Source organism: Phaethon lepturus, unplaced genomic scaffold (genome assembly GCF_000687285.1).
Source record: "Phaethon lepturus isolate BGI_N335 unplaced genomic scaffold, ASM68728v1 scaffold38981, whole genome shotgun sequence".
Classification (NCBI taxonomy): domain Eukaryota; kingdom Metazoa; phylum Chordata; class Aves; order Phaethontiformes; family Phaethontidae; genus Phaethon; species Phaethon lepturus.
Genome location: NW_010520535.1, coordinates 49,694 through 69,231, shown reverse-complemented (window position 1 = coordinate 69,231; position 19,538 = coordinate 49,694). Strand labels below are relative to the sequence as shown.

The 19,538-nt window shown below is 41.6% G+C and overlaps 1 protein-coding gene across 1 annotated transcript in view; it reads left to right on the top strand.

Moving 5' to 3' along the window:
* Positions 1 to 16,545: 16,545 nt before the first annotated feature.
* CAPZB (capping protein (actin filament) muscle Z-line, beta) overlaps positions 16,546 to 19,538 on the top strand; it is a 44,610-nt gene continuing 41,617 nt past the window's right edge. The window contains exon 1 of the mRNA XM_010297418.1: positions 16,546 to 16,629. Within this exon, the coding sequence (XP_010295720.1) occupies positions 16,573 to 16,629 (57 nt within the window). The 5' untranslated portion in view covers positions 16,546 to 16,572. The remainder of the gene's footprint in view (positions 16,630 to 19,538) is intronic.

Genomic DNA, 19,538 nt, shown 5'->3' with positions numbered 1-19,538 from the left:
GGGGGGCTCTGCCCGGGGCTCTGCCGGGGGCGGGCAGCGGGGGTGCGAGGCGTCCAGGCCCCGTCCGGCTGCTCTGCTGTCTTGTTACTTTCAGGTTTCTGGGTCTGATACCTAAGGTGGTGTTTACAGAGGGAATGCTTCCGCTTTGGATGGTGAATGTTACCGCTTGATGTAGTTGTAAACGGAGCAAGTGAACGAATTCAGCAGTGTCAGCGTTTAAAAGTGATGGGGACCCAACCTGCTATTGCTGGTGTGCATAAACCCCAAATTATCACCCATCGTCTGGTATTTCCTCTGCAAGCTGCATGTGCTCGTTAAGGTGTGCTAAGATCTAATGGAATCTGTAAAATACACGGAAACTAAGTGCTGTCAGAGCAGGTAGTGTTGCAGCGGTGGGTGCTACTCTTCTGTAGGGATGACAACTTTCTCTTTTTCAGATGAGAATGTCTAGTTTCTTCAGTCTTGTAAAATAAACATAGAATCATAAAACAGTTTGGGTTGGAAGGGACCTTTAAAGGTCATCTTGTCCAACCCTCCTGCCACGAGCAGGGACATCTTCAACTAGATCAGGTTGCTCAGAGCCCCGTCCAACCCGACCTGGGGTATTTCCAGGGATGGGGCATCTGCCACCTCTCTCTGCAACGTGTGCCAGGCTTTCAGCACCTTCTTTGGGAAACATGTCTCCTTATATCTAGTCAGAATCTCTCCTTGTTTAGTTAAAAGGCATTACCTCTTGGTCTGTCAGGCCCTGCTAAGAAGTTTGTCCCCATCTTTCTTGTAATCTCTATCCTGCTGTGTGTTTCTATTTCTTTTTGGCACTATGTGTAAAGCGGGCAGATTTCATCAACTCTAAACAAGGAGAACGGCAGCTGGCCCAGGCCCTGGTCTGCCCCCAGCTCTGCGTGGATGGACGTGTGCTTTCGTGGAGCCTAAGGCAGTGTAACGCCCATGGATGTCATCACTTGTATGGAATTACTGAGATACTTTCTACTGTTTGGGAATTTGCGATTTGGGTTTCCCAATGTAACAGTTCGAGAATGTTCAAATGTATTTAGATTTAGAAAACAACCACCCAGAGCCTGGCTATATAGGAATATAAAGATTGGTTAAGCAAGCAAGTGTAATCCTTTCCTCCTCACCTTCAGCCATAAGAATTTCAGAGGCAATACCTTATGTTTTTTCTTCAGAATTGAAGATCATTGTGAATCTGCCACCTGTATTATGCTGGATAAAGATCTTTAGTTTCTGGTGAAAGGGGAACAATGCTTAAGATGAAAGTCCTGCTCCTCTGTTCTTGTTTGAACAAACGAGATGGTGTACCTGACTCCTGGGTGTGGGGCATGACAGGATGGAGCATCTTATTTCAATTGTGTATCTTAAAATAAGATGCTGAAGTCTGTATGTATGAGACCTAACTGTAGAACTTGAAATCAGGATTCCAGCAAACTATCCTACCTTCTGCCATGGCAGAAATCCTCACAGGAAAAGAATCTAAGGAAAACTAGTAGGCTTTGTATAAAATAACAATGGTGATACTGGCTTCTTCTAAGGGGATAAGAAAACATGCTGTAGTCATTTATATAGAGAGTCCAGTCAGGGTTTAAATGTAACTATATCGGTCTTTTGGAGGAGGTAGAACACAAATCCTTTAGAAATATTGTGAGTGTTGTAAGCTTATGCTGTCTTCTGATTTTTCGTGTGTAGTAATGGAGACCACTGGGCATAGTAGAAATTTGATTGGTACTTCCAACGCTATGTGCTAGTCTTCGATATTGAGTGGACTTCAGGGGTGAATCTGTGGCAGCCAGCCTGTTATTTGTATATCTCAGTGGCTGAAGACTCAAAGAATGTGGCAATTTAAGCATAGTTTATCTAGGTGCAGTAGGAGCATGCAGGACGTATCACCGATCTTGTTTGCAGAAGGCAAATGATCTCTGGTGATATTTTAAAACTTTATCAACTCTTTCAATTGTCTTAATGTTACACAGATAGTGCAGTTGCAGCATCCAGCTTGAACTTAAGTGCAAACCCAGCGTTTACAGTACATCCAGGATCTTTTGTTTTAGTGGGTGTGAAAACACAGTACTGAAATGGAGCATTGAAACGTTGAAATGGCCCTTGCGTTGAAGGCAACAGCAAGTTTCACGACAGCTAGGAGAAGCCGGTATTGTACAGGATATTAGGTCAAACGCCTTCTTGGTAAGATGAGGTTACCAATATCTATGTAGAGCAGAGAGATGGGGACGTTTGTCTCCTCTTCACCATCTGAAGTCTGAATTGCTTCTGGTGAGCTTAAGTGAGAATTCAGAATTGTGTCTCCATTTCAGTCAGGTGCTCAGTGAAACAGGGCAGGGCAACACATGGAGCTTGAAAACTGCCTGGATGGATGCTGTCTCTTGTGCTAAAAATAAACTGAATGCACTGTTTAGGGCAAAGCAGGACTTGAGAGAGTAGATCGGCTTATATTTCTGGAATTGTGGGTTATGAATGGATGGAATCCAGTTACTCTTTGTAAAAATAAAAATCTTCATCTCCAGGTTATGTAAACTGTCCTGATGATGTTAGCAAGTACTTCTTCTGCAATGTAACCCTTCAGGAAAAGGTGGACAATTTTAGCAAAAGTGATAATTTAATCAACCATAAATTCAAATTGTCCAGTGCAGCATTGGCTGCACATCACCCGTTTAGAATTTGTGAGGCAGCTAAAAGACACTGAAGCACAGCCAAGGATACGTGATGTGACGGTGACACTCAATTGCATAAACCTCGCGTGCTGTTCAGAGTAGCTAATATTTTCAAGGTAGGGGCTGTTTGTCTTGGGCAAGCACATTGCTGCTTGATAAGTTACTTGGCTTTGTGCAACTGCTACCAAAACCATAGATTTGTGAAACCACACAACTAAAGGTAGCGCCTTTCCAGCTGCTTGAACACCGAGCCTGTCCCCCTTCTAAATTGATCGTGTCGCTTTTGAAACCCTACCGTATAGCATGAGGGCTCAAGGTTGGCTTTCAGTGTCCGCAGCAAGTCCTTTGCACCTTGTGCCTTCTGAGAAATACTGACTTAAGCTATTTTGTAGAATCCAGGTTCTATTAGCCAAGTATATGAGCTTAGCTAAATGTTATCTTAAAAGGCAAATTCCCAAAATAATCAAGTTAAAGGATATCATTGGGATAGGGAATACTGCCATTGCAGTGATGCTTAATCTTGTGGTTTATTAGTGAAGGAAAAACATTCTCAAGCTGGAGTTGTTCAAAGAGGATTTCCTCATATGGTAAATATATATGCTGATATCTTACGATTTGACATCTGGGAGTAAAACAAAATGAAAGTGCAGTTCAACTTTTTTGAATTACTATTTTTAGTCCTTATTACTGTAGTTGAATAGAGAAATTACTCTCTTTGGGCAACAGACGTTGCTGCCCTATGCAATTTCTACTCCTGTGGTTGTCAGCTATGCTTTCCATCAGTTGATGTTTGTGTGTGAAGGATAGCTGATTAACTTGGGGGTGGCGCTCCCCAGTGCTGCGTACTCATCCAGTTTGGCTTTGGGTAGGTGGATACTTCTGAAGACTTGCATGGGGAGTGCAGGTGCCAGTGTTTATTCTCCTGCCTGCCCTTTGGAGGGATGTTTGGTCAAGTCCAAATGGCTCCTTACTCTGCCAAGTAAACTTGTAGAGAAGTGTTTTGTTTTGTTGTTTGTGTGTCGTCCCCCTTGCTTAAGCTGGTACACGCTGTAGTAGTGCCACCTCAAGTTGAAATAAAACTGGGTATGTTTCAGTGTATGCTGAAGAGCTAGCAATTTTATGGGAGAAGTGTGAAATTCTGAAAGGTGCCTGTACAGGCAGCATAAGCTGGAGTTTAGGTCTATGCTAAGCCCTGTTTTTTACCCCACTTTAATACAATGTGGTATTTAAGGACTTTTTTTTTCTTTTTTTTAGAAAAGGGACATGACTGCAAAAGTATAAGATGCTCAAAATTATGTTGATCTTCTGTTTTTATTCATATTCTTATTCAGCCTTTGTGCATTATAATTTCCCCCTTTCTCATTGATTTATGCTAGGAGTTCTGAAGAATTTAAAAAGCCTCAGCCAAACCTTTGTCTCTCCCCGCTTAGTGCACAAGGTCCAAAGCATGCATATGTTTCAGTTCCTCCTGATCCTTTGCTATTTCCAGGAAGGAACGCAGAAAAAAAAAAAAATAATCTCACCTGGGGACTTCAAATTTGAGTTTGCTTTATGGATGAAACCTGTGTGGTGTAAAGGAGCAGTTAATACATCTGAACAACATAAGCCTTTCCCAAGCTTCCTACTCTCTGTAGCTGGGCTCTAGCCCAAGGTTTGTTTGCTGATACGTTGTGTTAACTAAAAAGCTTCTCTGTTGAACATAAAGATGAAGAATTCAGACCGGTGCAATGGAAGTATGTGCCTACTTTAAACTGGCGTATAAACTGATTTTTTTTTCTTCATCTTCTGTGTAATGCCATCTTAAGTACTTAATAGTCTACAAATGAGGTGTTCGTGTTGACATTAATGGGAGAATTGACCAAATACTGTGAGTGGATGCCTAAGAACTGCAACTGAAACGTGCAATGCATTTTGAGACCATTAAGCTATTGTGGCTTACTTGAGCTGAATAATACTGGGTTCCTGAGAGCTGGACCTGATCAAGTGGCCAAAATTCACTTATGTGTTCTTATGTCTGAAAGCAGCATGGGGATGGATGCTCCCAAACAGGTTGTTTTGGGAAGTTTGAGCTCTTGCATGTGTGGTAGAGGAGGTGTTTGTTTTTGAAACTTCCTTTATGAGGCACAAGGGTAAATGCTGGTTGAGCAAGTTTTAAAGACATTTCCCTGTTAGTTGAGTGGAGAGGATTTTTTTATGGGAAGAAAATGCAGTGTACTTGAGGAAGCTGCTTTGCTTGTTTCCTAATTAAAATGTTGTAATTTTCCAGAAAAGGTGCTGTCTGGGTAATTCCAAACACAATGGCAATCCTGTCCTTTCTCTCCATTTTTAGGTACAATGAAGTTTTGAGCGAGTAATCGAAAACAGCATCTACCTCTTGTGCCCAAAATAGGCTTCTATTTAGAATTACTTTAGTTGCATTCGATAATATCTTGTGCTGTGTTTCCTAGAGTGGTGGCCTGAGCCTTGGCATCAACCAGTAAGATTAATTTTCTTGTGTTATCTGGTGCTGTTCTTCTGCCCTACCTTCCCCTTGTAGGGTTTTGAAGGAAAATGTGCAGCAAGCTTTGAGCTCATGCTCTTTGTGCTGCTGCTTCCAAGTCGGGCCAAAGAACTGTAGAATGTATTTGCACACACATGACTTAACTGGCTGCCCTTCTCCTGAATTACCTACTTTATTCTTGCTATATGCAAATTGAACCTTACTAGTTTATGTTTCATCAGCATAGCCTGTGTTATTTTTCAGCGCAGGGTTGGCTTAGGAGTCCCGACTCTCAGTTTAAACCCATGAGGCATTGCTCAAAGTGTTTGCAGCCGTGCTGCAGAGCATGTCCTTGCTGGTGCCATTTCCCCGAGTATGAAGAGGATGTCCTCCGTGTCTTTTTGTTACAGAAAGCAGAGCAGAGTTATTTCCTGGTGCATTGACTTGGAATTTCAATCACGTCCTCGTTGCAAAGTGGGAGGGTTACCAGGCTGGGTGAAAGCAGAACCCAGGATCTAACAATTTTAGCAGCATCAGCTAGACAAGACTGAAAACAGCACTTAAGAGGATTTTGTGCGGAAGGAAAAAGGGTTGAGGCTGCATGGAAGACATAAGCTTAGTGGTTGCCTTAAGCTACCAATCAAAGCCACCATAAATAAAATACTCTATTCTCTGAGGGAATTTTATTTGCGTTTCTTCAGGTGACACTTTCTATCTCTTCCATTAGACAGACTGCTGAGTTTGGAAGTGATGTCCTGTTACCTGCCTTCCCCAGTTATTTTTGCTTTGGTAAATATCAGGATTTAAAAAAAGCTTGCTGCAAGCAAAGGTGATTGGTGGCTGGCTGATAGCCTGTGCTTGCGATTTGAGACGGGCTCAAGAAACAAGAGATGGGTCTTACAGTGAGTTAATTCAAAGGAGGAGAGGAGCCGTGAAATGGAGGAATGAGGTAAAATATCAGCTGCATTATGCTGACCGCAGCAGTTAATAGCTGGATTTATCCTTCGAGTCCTGTCGCTGTGCAAATTTAGGGGTCATCACGGAGAGTTTTGGATGTAGCACCAAGAACGGGCGTGATCTTGGCTCAGTATTGACAGTGCTCCACTGGATAGTCAAATACAGCTTTCACGTAGCCATTAGTACGAGGCAGAGCTATTTCAGAGCTTGGTAAGGTGAAAACTGGCCAAATGGAATAACTATTAACTTCGTATTAAATGGAAGGAGAAGTTTGACGTGGATTGAAACTAGCACGTGTGTTATGTGAAGCACTGCTGCTGCATAAACTGTCTCTACTACTTAAATTTAATAAAAGTTTTGCAGAACGTAGATGTATTATTAGATCGCATGGTGTCTGCCTGCAGTTTTGACTTGAGGGTAGGTCAGACATGTTCAGAAGTGACAAGGAAAGCATAAAAAGACTGAAAAAATAGGCAAGTCTGGGAATTATGGCAATAGAAGGAATTCCGGGGAGCATGAATATCTTGCTAGGTGGAGATGTGATATTCTTACGGCCTATGTGTGTGGAAAACCATTAGCTTCTTAGTTTAAAACTTGAAATCCTTATCACTGATTCCCTCGGATGAAACCGAACTGTCTTGCAAGCTTTGCAGTGTAGTCAGCAAGGTATGTTCTTGCTAGACACAAGCAAAAGGCATATTAACCTACTTTTTTGACCTTTTAGGCGATCGGAGAACATTCCGGGATGAGGGCTAATTAAATAACCTCTCTGTCTCCCCTCTCTGCCTTGCCAGACATCCGATTACTTGCCAGAGTTATCTCGTGAATTTACAACCCTGGCTACTAGACTTCAGGACGCTGGAAAGTGCTGAGTTTGTATATTAAACCGAGCAACAGTCAGCATGGCGGCAGCTTACCTGGGGTGACAGGGGCTCTGCAAACAGGCTGGTGTAAAAGATTATACTGAGTTGGTGATGCTGAATATTTGTGTTTAGTTATGTTTTCAGTAAGCATGTCTATGTTTGTCGTCACCTTGGTGATAGAGTATATGCCTCCCTGCTGCTATAATAACGTGCACTTTCTCAAACATTTTTGATGTCAGGAGCTTCTCATATGAAAAAAAAAAAAAAATCTATGTTGCAGTTGACTGGAAGGGGAACCCGGATCTGTTGGGCCAGGACCAACTTGCCAGACTTGGCTGTTTTCAAATGGAGAAAATGTCTCCATTTGAATTGAGCAGTTCCTCTTCTAATACTTTTGTGACCAGGCTGATTCGAACATGAAACAAGCAGCATGTAGAATAAAAGAGCATTTTGAAAAGATCATCCAGCGTTAATAAGATTAAAAGAAAGCATCACGAACAATACATTTGTGGATGTTAAGGATAACAAATGGCGGTGTTGAATCGCAAGAGCTGTTGCATTTGTAGTAATTATGGCTTCAATTAAAAAAAAAAAAAAAGACCCCTGTGAAATTTAAGCAGTCCTTCTCTAGAGACTGATTTGGATGCTTCCTCAGTAATATATGAATGGAAGGCAAGAAGACAATGTGACTATGAAAAACAGGTCATCAGACTTATGAACCAGCACAGACCTGCTGCATTGGCTTATTTCAAAGACTGAAGTAACCTAGCTAGCCAGTTAGTAGTGGGTTTACGGTGAAAGAAGTAACGGAGCTGGAGGATGGGGATGAGAGTATTAATCAGTAATTTGGGATACATCTGCAGGGTTGAAGTTAAGAGCTGTACTGAAGGATCTTGCAGAGGTAATGGGAGTTTTTACACCGGGCCGATCAGGTCAGGAAGACGATCCGGTGAACGATTTCCTGATGCATGGGCTGCGAAAACTTTACTAGCCGCTTGCTCGGCAGTAATCCTTTGTTTGGTGTGAGTGTGCCCGTGGAGGAAGGAGGGTGGTTAGGAATTAGCTTCACAGTGTTTAGAAAGCAAGACTTCGTTGCCTGCACACCGCCGTAGTGTATGCCAAAGTATTTGTGAACCTACAGACAATGATTGCAGTTGAGTGCTGAACTGAGTCAGAAGGAAATATCGAGAGGCATCTAAAGTTACTTGATGCATTAAGTAGTACTGAACGGTTACGCTGTCAGTGAAGCTGTCCGTGTCTGGATGCCTGTTTTTTAGGGGTACGTGCATACTTGTGCTCAAGCCAACATCTGTTTTGACAGTGAGACTTCATAAGGAAGGTTGTAATGCCTGCATGGTAGAGTTTGAAAAATCAGGACAAGTTCTCCTAGCGTAGTACTGTGCTGTGACAGTTTGGTGGTGGTTTTTTTTTTTTTAATTTTGTTTAGCTAAGATTTCTGATCTGTACAGATATCTAACAAAGACAGTGTTATTTTGTGTTAAATCCAGACTTAAAAGGGGGGGACGGACGGACGGACGGACAGAGATGGACCCTGTTGTGTGCAGTAACATTAACCTAATTAAATCTCTTTGTGTTAATTGGAATAGGTGGTCAGCTCCACAGTCAACTTCAGTGACTTTAATCCCATTTATTAAGAGATAGTGATGCTGTTTTGCAATCTGTGCAACTTTTCTATGTAGCTGTTTTACTTCTGTCCCCATTTTACTGTTTCATGTGGGTCTAACAGATTGCGTATTCACTCTATGCCATGATTTATTGGGAAATGACTTTTTGCAAACTTTATACTTCACAGGAATTCTTGGCACCAGGTGAAAGCTAGTAAATTACATTGTCATGTTCAATGATAAGTTTAATAAATAAAACATTGTTTCTGTTACCCAGAAGACAAACACTGTTGCAGAAATCATGAGTGATCATGGCCAAAGGCCAAGATAATAGCCCGTTCCCCCAAAGCCTTATTGCTGGTCCATCCTGCTCTTCTGTTTGTACATGGTGGCTCCGTTCACTGGACAGGTGACAGTGACTTGCGTTGGACTCTATATCAACTAAAGCAGTAGATGTTAAATGGGTTTTGAAAGTAGATGCAAGTATCTGCCATCTTGAAACATGTCCTTTCTGGGAAGGAGGTGCTGAGCAAACGTTTCTTTTTTTCGCTGTGTACTGTAGACATCTGTAGATGTGCTAACAGGAACTGAAATGCATCTAGTAAAAAAAGCTATGAGGAGAGTAAACTAGCTGCAGAACATACTCCAGGAGATGGTGAATTCTTACTTCTAAAGCACGTAGTGATCACAGTCAAATGACCTCCACCATAGCATCAGGGGCTGTTACTTTTTTTCTTACTAGGAATAAAATGACTTGACAAACAGCTGTTTCATAAGCAAGTAGCTCTGGTTTATTTGGAAACTAATGACTGGAAATGCCTTCTGTGCATTATAATCCACTTGGTGATTGTTTCTAGAGTTGAGCTAGGATGTTGGGTAATGTCCCATGAACAGTGAACGATGCTTACCTGATCTGGAAGTAAGAACGATGAAGCAAAGTCAAATGCAAAGTGTGATTGAAAGGACATCATTGACAGCATCTGCCTAAAGGTAAAGCAACAAACAAGGATTTGGCAAAACACTGATCGCAAGCTTTGAGGTGCTCGTGGAGCTTGAGTGGAGGAGGAGGAGATCTCTTTGGTAGTTGCTCCTAGAAGACCATTGCCACTCCTTTAATCTGTTTGAGGCTTGCCATAATTGTGCTGTCAGCCTGAAATGGTGAGAAGTATCCCATGTCGCTAGCATGCTGGTGGCAATGAAACTTAAGCTGCCTCATTTGCTCTCCTTCCTGTAGATTATTTTAGTTCCCCCATATGAGTCTTTGGAGCAGACGTATAAGTTACTCTTCCCTGTAGAACCTCTGAGGAAGACATCTGCCATGAGCAGTTGTCTTTCTGAAGGTAGTGTATTAAATTTCTGGACCAATGCAGAACAGGAGCTGGGCACTGCCTCTGAAGCTTAGAGTGGCCCTCTCATTTTTTGGCAAGCGTGCAGGTGCCTTTGTCGGTGCTTAGACCTCAGTTTAGAAAATAAGCCATGAAACCGTTTTCAGTCATTAATTAGGGCTAGTACTGCTTTTCCATACCATGCTCAGTTGTTTTAAAAGTTAGAGCAGAATAGAATAAAAGAAATAATGTTCTGCAGGAGAGCATCTCTGAGGAGGATTTATAACTGTGATGTGGCTTGTACCATTGCTCTGTAAGTAAACACCAGTTACAGGGGAGCTGTGGGAGATCGAGTATAGCAGCTTTTGCTGAAATTATCAGATCTGTCACCTGTTGCTTTTATTTTCATCATTAATCCTTTTCACTTGTAATTTGTGGAATGAGCACTCTCAGCAATTGGCCTGTCTGTTTGGTCTTGACCACAGCAAATTGAGCTAAACATGTTACTAACTGTACGATGTGGTTGTGTCTGAAATAATAAAAGCCACTGAGATCGCATCCTAATCAGAGAAGACAAAACTAGAAGTAGTTCAAGAGAAGGAGAATGTAGCCTGCATCCGTGTCATGTTCTTTTAATAATCTTTGACCTGTTCTTTTATGGCTATCCACAGCTTAGTGTATCTTCAGGTTTTATTATGTTTGATTGTTTCTTAAATATGCTATCGCTGTTTCTCCCACTAGTACACCTTGCTGTCAGGAAGCTGTGATTTATAAGTACATTACAAATGGGTTTAGATAGGATCTGCCAGAAGAGGGTTAATAGTCAAGGGAAAAATTATGTAGAAAAACAGATTGCAAGGAATATGTGCAGCTGATGGAAACGTCGTGAGTGCAGAACTTGTCTGGGATTCATAGATCGTAGAGAGTTATTTCCCCTTCCCATTTAATATCCTAAAAAGTGAATGCTGACAGCCGAGAAGGGAATCTTGCAACTTAACATACTACTGTACTTTTTATTACACAGGGGTTACAATAATTCAACCCTTTCCTAAAGCTTCCAGCAGTAATATTATCCTATTGTGTCATTTGAAAAGGGAGTCTTCTGCCTTTTGAGCTCTGGAAGTTGGCAAGGATTAAAATGACAAGCAGGAGGGGAAGCTGTGTATCTGTTTCAATTAAAAAAATTTAGTGTTTAGTATCACAAAGCTGAAACATTAGTCAGACATTACTGTTGGGAGAACTGACAGGAAATAATGTGATTTACAATCTGGGGGTATGATTGCAATAGAAGAGGAACTAAAAAAAAAAAAAAAAAAAATCATTTGCTGGTTGTATACTTCAGGCCCTGGATTAATTTAAAAAGATATTTTGCTTGTAAACTGACCAGCAACCAAAGTGATCAGGTTCAAATGTGTGGTTGCTTCAAATTGCATAAGTGGAGCAAATGTTCTGGTGCTACCTCAGGTTTTTATCTTGTATTTCTGTTCTCTGAAAAATTGAGATACTGGCATGTACTTTAAGTCTGGATAACTTTTCAGATGCCAGTCTTGAGCAAAATTTGTGCACAAAGCAGCTCAAAGACTTTTGTTTTATCTGTTATAACCCAACTGTAGAGTCCTAATAACCGTGGCATTTCAGGGCCAAACATGGGCAGCAGGGGCCAAATAATGAATGCTCTTATTACACGTGTGTGGCTTTTTTACCTTAATCCTGACTACTGAAGTAATTTTTAGCTCATCCATCTCTTGTAAGCTGGCATTGGCACCATGGGAAAGGGGGTAGATAACGCAGTCATGCCTTGAGTAGAAGTGTTATGTTTGGTTTCCTGGTGAGAAAGATTTGGTGGCCCAAGTGGCTTATTTCCCAGGAAGGGCTAAAATAGGGAGAAGCTACTGCTGAGGTGGCACTGGACTACCTCAGCTGGTTTCTCTTGGTTCAGGAGTTAGCTCAGAGTAGTGTTAATACAGAGATACAATGCAGAAGTGAAACCAGCCTGGTTTTCTTTTTGAAGAAACTGCCTAATTCTGCTTATGCTCAGCAATAACATAGTCAAATGAGCAAGAGCTATCAGAACAAAGCTGTGAAGACCAGGGAATTAAATCTGCCAGACTTTGTGATAAATAGAAGCCAATTCCTGGTGACTGTAAGGCTGGGAGCTTTAAATGACATCTTTTACCTCCTTTCAAGTGGAATGGCTTCGCCTCTCAAACCGGTAGAGTGGCAGGTTTGTGTAAACCCTCTTAAAACATGGAGTATAGGTTAAGTCTCAGGAAACTAGCAACAGAGAGTTGAATAAACTTGTGAATAAAGTATGTGAATTTCTGTAAGGGTAGGTAGTGAAATGTGTGTGTAAAGATATTTAAAAAGAGAAGTGCAAAATACTTATCCGATTACTAGTGTCTACTGAAAAGAGAAAACAAGCATAGCTTCTGTGAAGTGTTACTGGTTCTGCCAGCGACGCTGATCTTTGAAAGGCTTTGGGTACACATTGTGGCTTATAAATAACCTCATTTATCAGGTGACAATTCTGTGCAAAACATAATGCAAATGTGGGATGGTTTATTACCTTGGTTTGGCAGAGTATACTTGGGTGCCATGAAGCGTAAGGGCTTCAGGAGAAGTAGTTAAACTGTTAAGAGCTTCATGAGAAGTAGTTTATGTGCTTGCAGGTTTGCATAATGTTGGGTCAGCTCCTCTTGCCTGGTGCTATCATCATCCAGTATCCTGGCAGGGGACCATTAACGAATGCCAGCTATTCCTGAGCCCTGTCCCCCTCATCTTAAGGAGCTGTGTGGTTTAGAGAACGTGACGAGTGGGAGTCAAAAGGAAGTTCAGCATTTTGCCTGTTTTAATTTTTGCAATTTGCATACCTATAGTAACTTCCTCGGTTTTTTATTTGTGTGTTCTGCATTGAATGACATCTGCTCATACTCAGCCTTTGAACAATATTGCTTACAGTATGGATGGAATTAAAGTATACAGCTGTGCCTCTGTTGCAACTACACATGTATACAACTGATTATTTTTTTAGCACTATTTGTTTTTCTTTTTTTTTTTTTGAACCTCAACACAAGAGTGCCTAGATGACCAGAGACCTCTGGCTGTTCTGAGAGGGTTTATTTTTTGGAAATAAGTTTAGTACAGTGGAGAGACTGAAAGGAGCAGATGCAGGCAAAGGAAGCTAAACAAACATAACTACTCCTATTGATATATTCATAACACTTTTCCCTGTGGCAGTACCATGGGAAGACTATAGCAGATGCTGAAGTGGAGATCTAGATAGCCAAACATCTTTAGAGGAAACTTATTAAGGAGCTTTCATCTAAGCTAATATTTTCAGTCTTTGAGGTTCCTATGATCTCTAAATCCTTCAGTGGCTTGAGCTGTAATAAAACTTCATTTAGACTTTCCTTCTGAACTCCCTACTCCTCCACAGGAGCTCTGTACTGGATGAAACAGAGGAATGGTGGAAAACGGCCTCATATCAAGTAAACACTAAGCTCATTAAGTCCTGCAACCTCAAAGAGCTTGGCTTCAAGAGCAGCCCAGACTGGGAGACAGCCTGTCTAATAACCTTCTCAGTGAGCAGGTGTTTATAAGCCATGTCTAAAGGCAAGAATTCTGTAGAAATGTTTTGTCTGGAGATCTGTTAAGAAACCACATCTTCAGTATGCAGTTTTACAAGAGAATTAAGCAAATGGAAATCCAGAACAGGTGAAGTTAAGAGTGTAGAGACAAGTAGGTTGGGTCGGCTGTCCTGAGGTAGGTGACATATCCCAAGTTCCTGAAGAACTCTTTCTTCTTACACAGGTTGTATGAAGGCTTTGTGGGATTTTTCAGTGTCACTAGTAACATGCCACTGTCAAAACTGCAGTAGTAGTATGTCTCTGGGAGTGTTCACTCTTCTGTAAAATCAGGGAACCATGTGCTGCTGGTTTTGCATCTTGGATGTGATTCCTGTCTCTTTGTATGTAAGTACCTACAGCTGCTCTAGATACTTCCACAGGTCTGGAACCAAAGGATGTTTTGACCACAGACCTGGTTTTTAAAATGTCACTTCACCTACAGTGAAAGAACCGGAAACAAAAGACACTGGTAGAATTACCTGTTCAATTCTGAAATAAGACATACCAGATGTATCCAGTACCACAAGGTACCACTTTGCTCTGTAATCTGGGTGCCTTTTTGACTGTGCCAGCATGGATTTATGCCGGATTAAAGTGGCTGTATAACCACAGATTTAGGGACAGAAATACAGCAGAACCTGCCTTTATTTCAGTGCTTTAAGAGATCTGCTGGCAAGCTGTTTAATTATTTAAATGCTCTGCAAGAAAACTGAAGAGTCCTGCTGTTCAGCCTTGCTTTTACCTCTTTGATACCAGACAAATATACTGTTAATATGTGCTTGGATATCTTTATTTTTCCATTGCATGTAGCCATGTATGCCAGCCATGTCTGAAGCCCTTTAAGAATCTCTGCCTTAAGCAGTCTTGCTCATGTCTTTACAACTGTTATTGAATATATTGTTATAAAAATGGTCAGTCCAAGTTCATTTGGTTAATCCATAAAACACTGCAAATGTAGATACTTCTTCATTCAGGGTAGTTTGTTTCAAAATTGTTGCATGGTAAAACACTTACTCTGGGGTTACAGCTTTAGTGGTGGTTTTTATCCTAGGCTTTTTTGTCTATTAAACAATTCCAGCTGGCAGAGGAGGACAGAGCACTTCCGTAAGTGTTCCCACGATCCCAAAGTGAGGAGCATGACCTTGTGACCACGTGCCAGCTTTTCTTCCTTGACGTAAGAGATAGCGGGAGGTAAAGACAATACTTGGTAAGAAAGATCCCCTGCCTGAGCTTGGCTGCTGGAGCTGGGTAGGCGTAGGCCATCTAAATAGGATCTTTCTCTGGGAATTGAAAGCTTAGTAGCAAAAAGGGAGTCCTTTTCCCTTCCTCTGAACATCTAATGAAGATAAGTAAAAAGTTTTGAAAATCTTGGCTGTCACTTTTGTGCACGAATGTGATGATAGTCAGTTCAGTGATTGATTTGGGGTCGCTTTCCAAGGTAAATAACTTCACTCCAGACTCACTTCAGCCAAGGATTTGCTTGTCACGTTATCCAAGTATTTAAAGAGTATGGGGGGGGATTATGTCCATTACTTGGATGCGTCCTCCTTTCCGTCACAACAGGTCACTGTCATAAACTTCTGTTCTTGGTGTCAGTGCATCCTGCTCTTCAGGCTACAGGCTCAGATCTTCAGGAGATTATTGCAGATATATGAGATCTGATGCATAACTGTCTGTAGAGCTGGAATATTTTGCAGAGATTAATGTCCTGTAACCTCAACTGGGTGAGAAATAAATACATAATCTCCCCTGACCAGGCTGTCTGACTTGCTGCCTGTAAAATATTTATCTTTTGATAGTGAATGGGTAGTACCTTTTAAGAACAGCTTTCATAATGGATGTCTGCTAAACGGAGAGCTCCCTCCTTTCCTCATTGCTAGAGTATAGCTTAATTGCAGGAAACTTTGCTTCCTGTTTCTCTCTGACCCGGGGGCTGCTACTTGAATAACGTGATAATGTAACTGCTTTCATTTTGAAACCTTTCTTAAATAAAACTTTCAGAGCTTGGCAGAATGGAGAAGAGAGAAGTTAAAGCTAAGCTGGTTGTATATGGGTAGCTAGAAATCACAAAGAAAAAAGGAAAGGGAAGAAGCAGTGAAAACGAGCTGGCAATGCTTCCACTACCTGGTAACCTGCTGATCAAAGTAACTCTTGCAGATTTTGGGTACTGTTATGTTTGCAGGAGAGTGTCTGTTCATACCTTGGCGAGAAGGAGAGCTAAAGGTTGTGTCAGGAACGTGGTTCAGCTCATCAATTGTCTGTGGTAGTGACTGTTGCACATTTTCCAACTCTGAAGTGAAGTACAAGATTTTTTTGTGTCACAATTTGATGTAAGACAAGCTGCAATAAACCCTATTGGAGTGTGTTGCTGTGGTTTCTCAAATAAGTCACTGATTTCTCAGATACAGGCAGCTTCTGGTGTGTGTTTTATAGCAAGAAGGAAATAACGGATCATACTTTGTGTGCATGTTTCAGTCTGTTTTTTGATACAGCTGAAGGAGGGAGAGGGTGCTCTGCGCGGGAATACAATTTGTCTTGGATGCTGGTTATCTCAAGCTGAATGGCACAATACAAATGAGGAAGTGCTAAAACTGCCTCGGGAGAAGGAACTTTCAGTTCCCTAACCCAGATTATTATTGAGATGGCATGGAAAAACAATGCATTAAACATTTGCACAAGCATTGGAAACAGTTTTTGGTGAGGTAAGGACTGGACTCTTTTTCCTCAACAAGCCTGGTGCTAAATTGGCGGCATGACACCAGTTTAAACTGCGCTCTTAAATCCATAGTCTAGAGCACTTTTTGAAATACCAAGTCAATAATCCATGGTCAAATGGTATGAACTTTATTGAAATCTATTTGTATTCATACAAAACGTGCTGCTGCTTAGAACTAGAACACTGCAGTTCTTGTGTGTGTGTGCGTGAATGTGGTGTATTACCTGTACATATTGTGACAGAGGGATGTTCTTGTCTCTGCAGAGTGACCAGCAGCTGGATTGTGCCTTGGATTTGATGAGGCGTCTGCCTCCACAGCAGATAGAGAAGAATCTCAGTGACCTCATTGACTTGGTGAGTATTGGATGCTGAGAGTGATGGCTGACCGGGGTGTGACAAAGATCTGGTATGTAAGAACATTTTCTGAAGCATCTCGGAGGTGTGGTAATTTTCTTCTCTCCTTGTTGAAGAATATAGCAATTGCCCAAACAATGTCAGGAATCTACATGTTTATTTTGGGCAAGCCAACAGGTACTACTGTGTATGCACTGACACGCTTTCGGATGAAGGGTCATTAGCAGCTTTCTTGATGAAGTCATCACCGGTTTGGAGGCTGCTGTTTAGTAAAAGTAATTTGGAACAGTTTATACAAGGTTGATGCATGCCGTTGTACGTGTGTATTGTCTCCTGATACACTACCTGCCTGGAGTTTGACGCAGGACTCGTGCGGTAGGCGCAGTGGATGCGCTATGGCACGTGCTTCAAAGACGTTCCTGAGACGGAGTATGTCAGAGCACTGGCGTTCTGGAAAACACCCAGATTTATTTATCATTATGCTATAGCAGGTATTCTGCAGTCCAGTGAGTATCCGAAAAACCCCACTCTAGCCAACAATCTTGTGCCCGATACCTCTTTTCCGCTTGCCCTGAAACATTTGTTTTCCTTCTATAAACTGCTAATGAAGAAAACTAACTTCAGAGGAATGTGTATGTGGTTGCACAGGATTTAGTTGCACATCCTGTGATGCACAGTTGGGCTATGATAGGCTAGCTAGTGTCAACTGTCCCTGAAAACAGAGTGTGGCACAGTTGCCTTTGGAGTAATTGTATGCTGAAAAGTATTACTGAAATACAGATCTAATCTATATAAAACCCACTATATGGGCAGCTGGGAAAGCTTGTTTCTGTTGTGCAGCCTAAATATATGGCTTATTTCTGACCTCAGCTTCTAAGTTTTTGCAGACAGAGGACACTGAGGCTGGAACAGGGCTGTTAGACCTTTGAATTAAGCCTTTCTTATCTGTAGCAAGAACTACATCCCTTTTCTGTGGCAGGTCTCCATTTTATATATGATGCTGATAAACCTTGTCCGTGAGACCCTAAAAAGCTGATTGTTCTGCACATAGCAGCTATTTGAACTAGTACCTCTTAATTCAATTCTTTAAATTGTGTCCGAGCTGTCTGTCATCTGCAGAAGCAGCTGCTTACCAGGTGAAAGTTTAGCTGACAAGCTCTGTTCCTAAGTGGTATTGAAGCTGGTCTTAGCAAACTTGGGAGGAGTCCCATGGTCAAAAAGCTGTGGCTGACTTAAATTTATCAAACTCTGTTTAAATACTGCTTTCGGTTACATAAGCCAAGGTACAGGTAAGAAAGCTCTATGGGTCAGGAAAGAAATTACTCCCTGCAGGAAGGGATTATTTCTCTTTCTTGAAACCATTTAGTAATTGGCTACATCTGTGCCACCAGAACTCTTGGCAACCTAAAGCATCATTTTTGTGGCTGTTGCTGGAGGTAGGACACAGAATAACTAAATCATTGATATGATCTGCTGTGACACGGTTGGTTTTCTGATGAAATCTGGAGGACTGAACGGATATCAGGGTTTGAGCAGCTCCAAGGACTATTCAAAACAATGAGTTGTTTGGGCAGCTATGGTAAGCTTGGCTGTATAATTGGTATGAGGTTTTTTTAATGACTCAGAAAATTGCTGGTTACCTCTAAATGTTGGAATTACTTTTGGATGGTGCTCATTAGTGCTCTACATGCTTTCCATCAGCAACACGCTCACTGGGCTTCTTTTCATATTGCGAGCGTAACATGAAACAGACCGGTTTGAATGACGCTTGTTAGAAGGAGGGTCTGTGTGATTCCCACTCTAGTCTCTGCAGTCCCTTCTCTGGGGTGGAGATGAAATAATTTGTTAAATCCAGTATGATTTCTTTATTGTTGAGACATCGGTAGACCTCTTCTGTAGCCTACTCTCAGCCTGACCTCCACAAGAGTGAAGTCTACACTCTAGTTAGACGAGAGCAGTGTATGCGCTGCCACCTGTAATAGTTCCAAAAACATCATAAGCCAGACTCAGGCAAATAGTTTTTTGACGTTTTTTGGCAAGTTTCATCCAAACCTTTAGAGCTGACATTTTTATTCTGTTTCCTGTACCATTACCAGACAATAACCTCCTTGAAGTAAAAGGTCAGACTCCAAATGCATGATGAGTGTGAGCAGGTTCATTAAATTTGTGATTGAATGTAAAAGATGGCACCCTGACTTCTGCTTCCTTTGTGCTTGGTTGCTTTGCTTCATTACGCTGCCATACTGGAGTTGATGTGAAGCAGAGGCCAGTGTCCTTTTTTTTTTTTTGTGTGTGAAGCATAGGTTATTTCTTGAAGTCTGCTTGCAGACTTGCCATAGTCTTTTTATAGGAATTGATCTCCAGACTGATGAGTATGCTACTGTTTTGATGCTTGCTTAAGATCCACTGAAAGAAGGTGAAGATGACTTAGAAATGTTGTTGTATGTAAAAAGTTTTCCAAAACTAAAATAGTGAGAAACTGTCATCTACTTCTAGGCTTGCATTCCTTCTGGGAAGGATAACCGCATTACGATCCCTCCCTGAGGTCCCTCTTACTCTGTCAAAGCTGTGCTCTGTTGCTGCTTTTTAATAAAAGAGCATCTTGGTGCCAATATGAATATATGGAATATGTTCAAGACTGTACATTACTGCCCCCAAGTGTTGGGCTGGCAAGGGAAAGGACCCGAACTTGAACATGAAGTAAAAGGGTGGGTGAAAGAAGAGAATTTTTGGGTCACTGGCCCTCATCAGACCAGACACTTTTCATTCATTAGCAAAACAGTTTGTGGTTTGCCCTTTTACCACATCTGTTGTTGCATTTTTCAGACTGCCGAGTCTTCAATTAGAGTTCATTAGAGACCTTGTCAATCATAGGACTCCAGAAGTCCTGCCTGAAAGAAGCTGTGCCT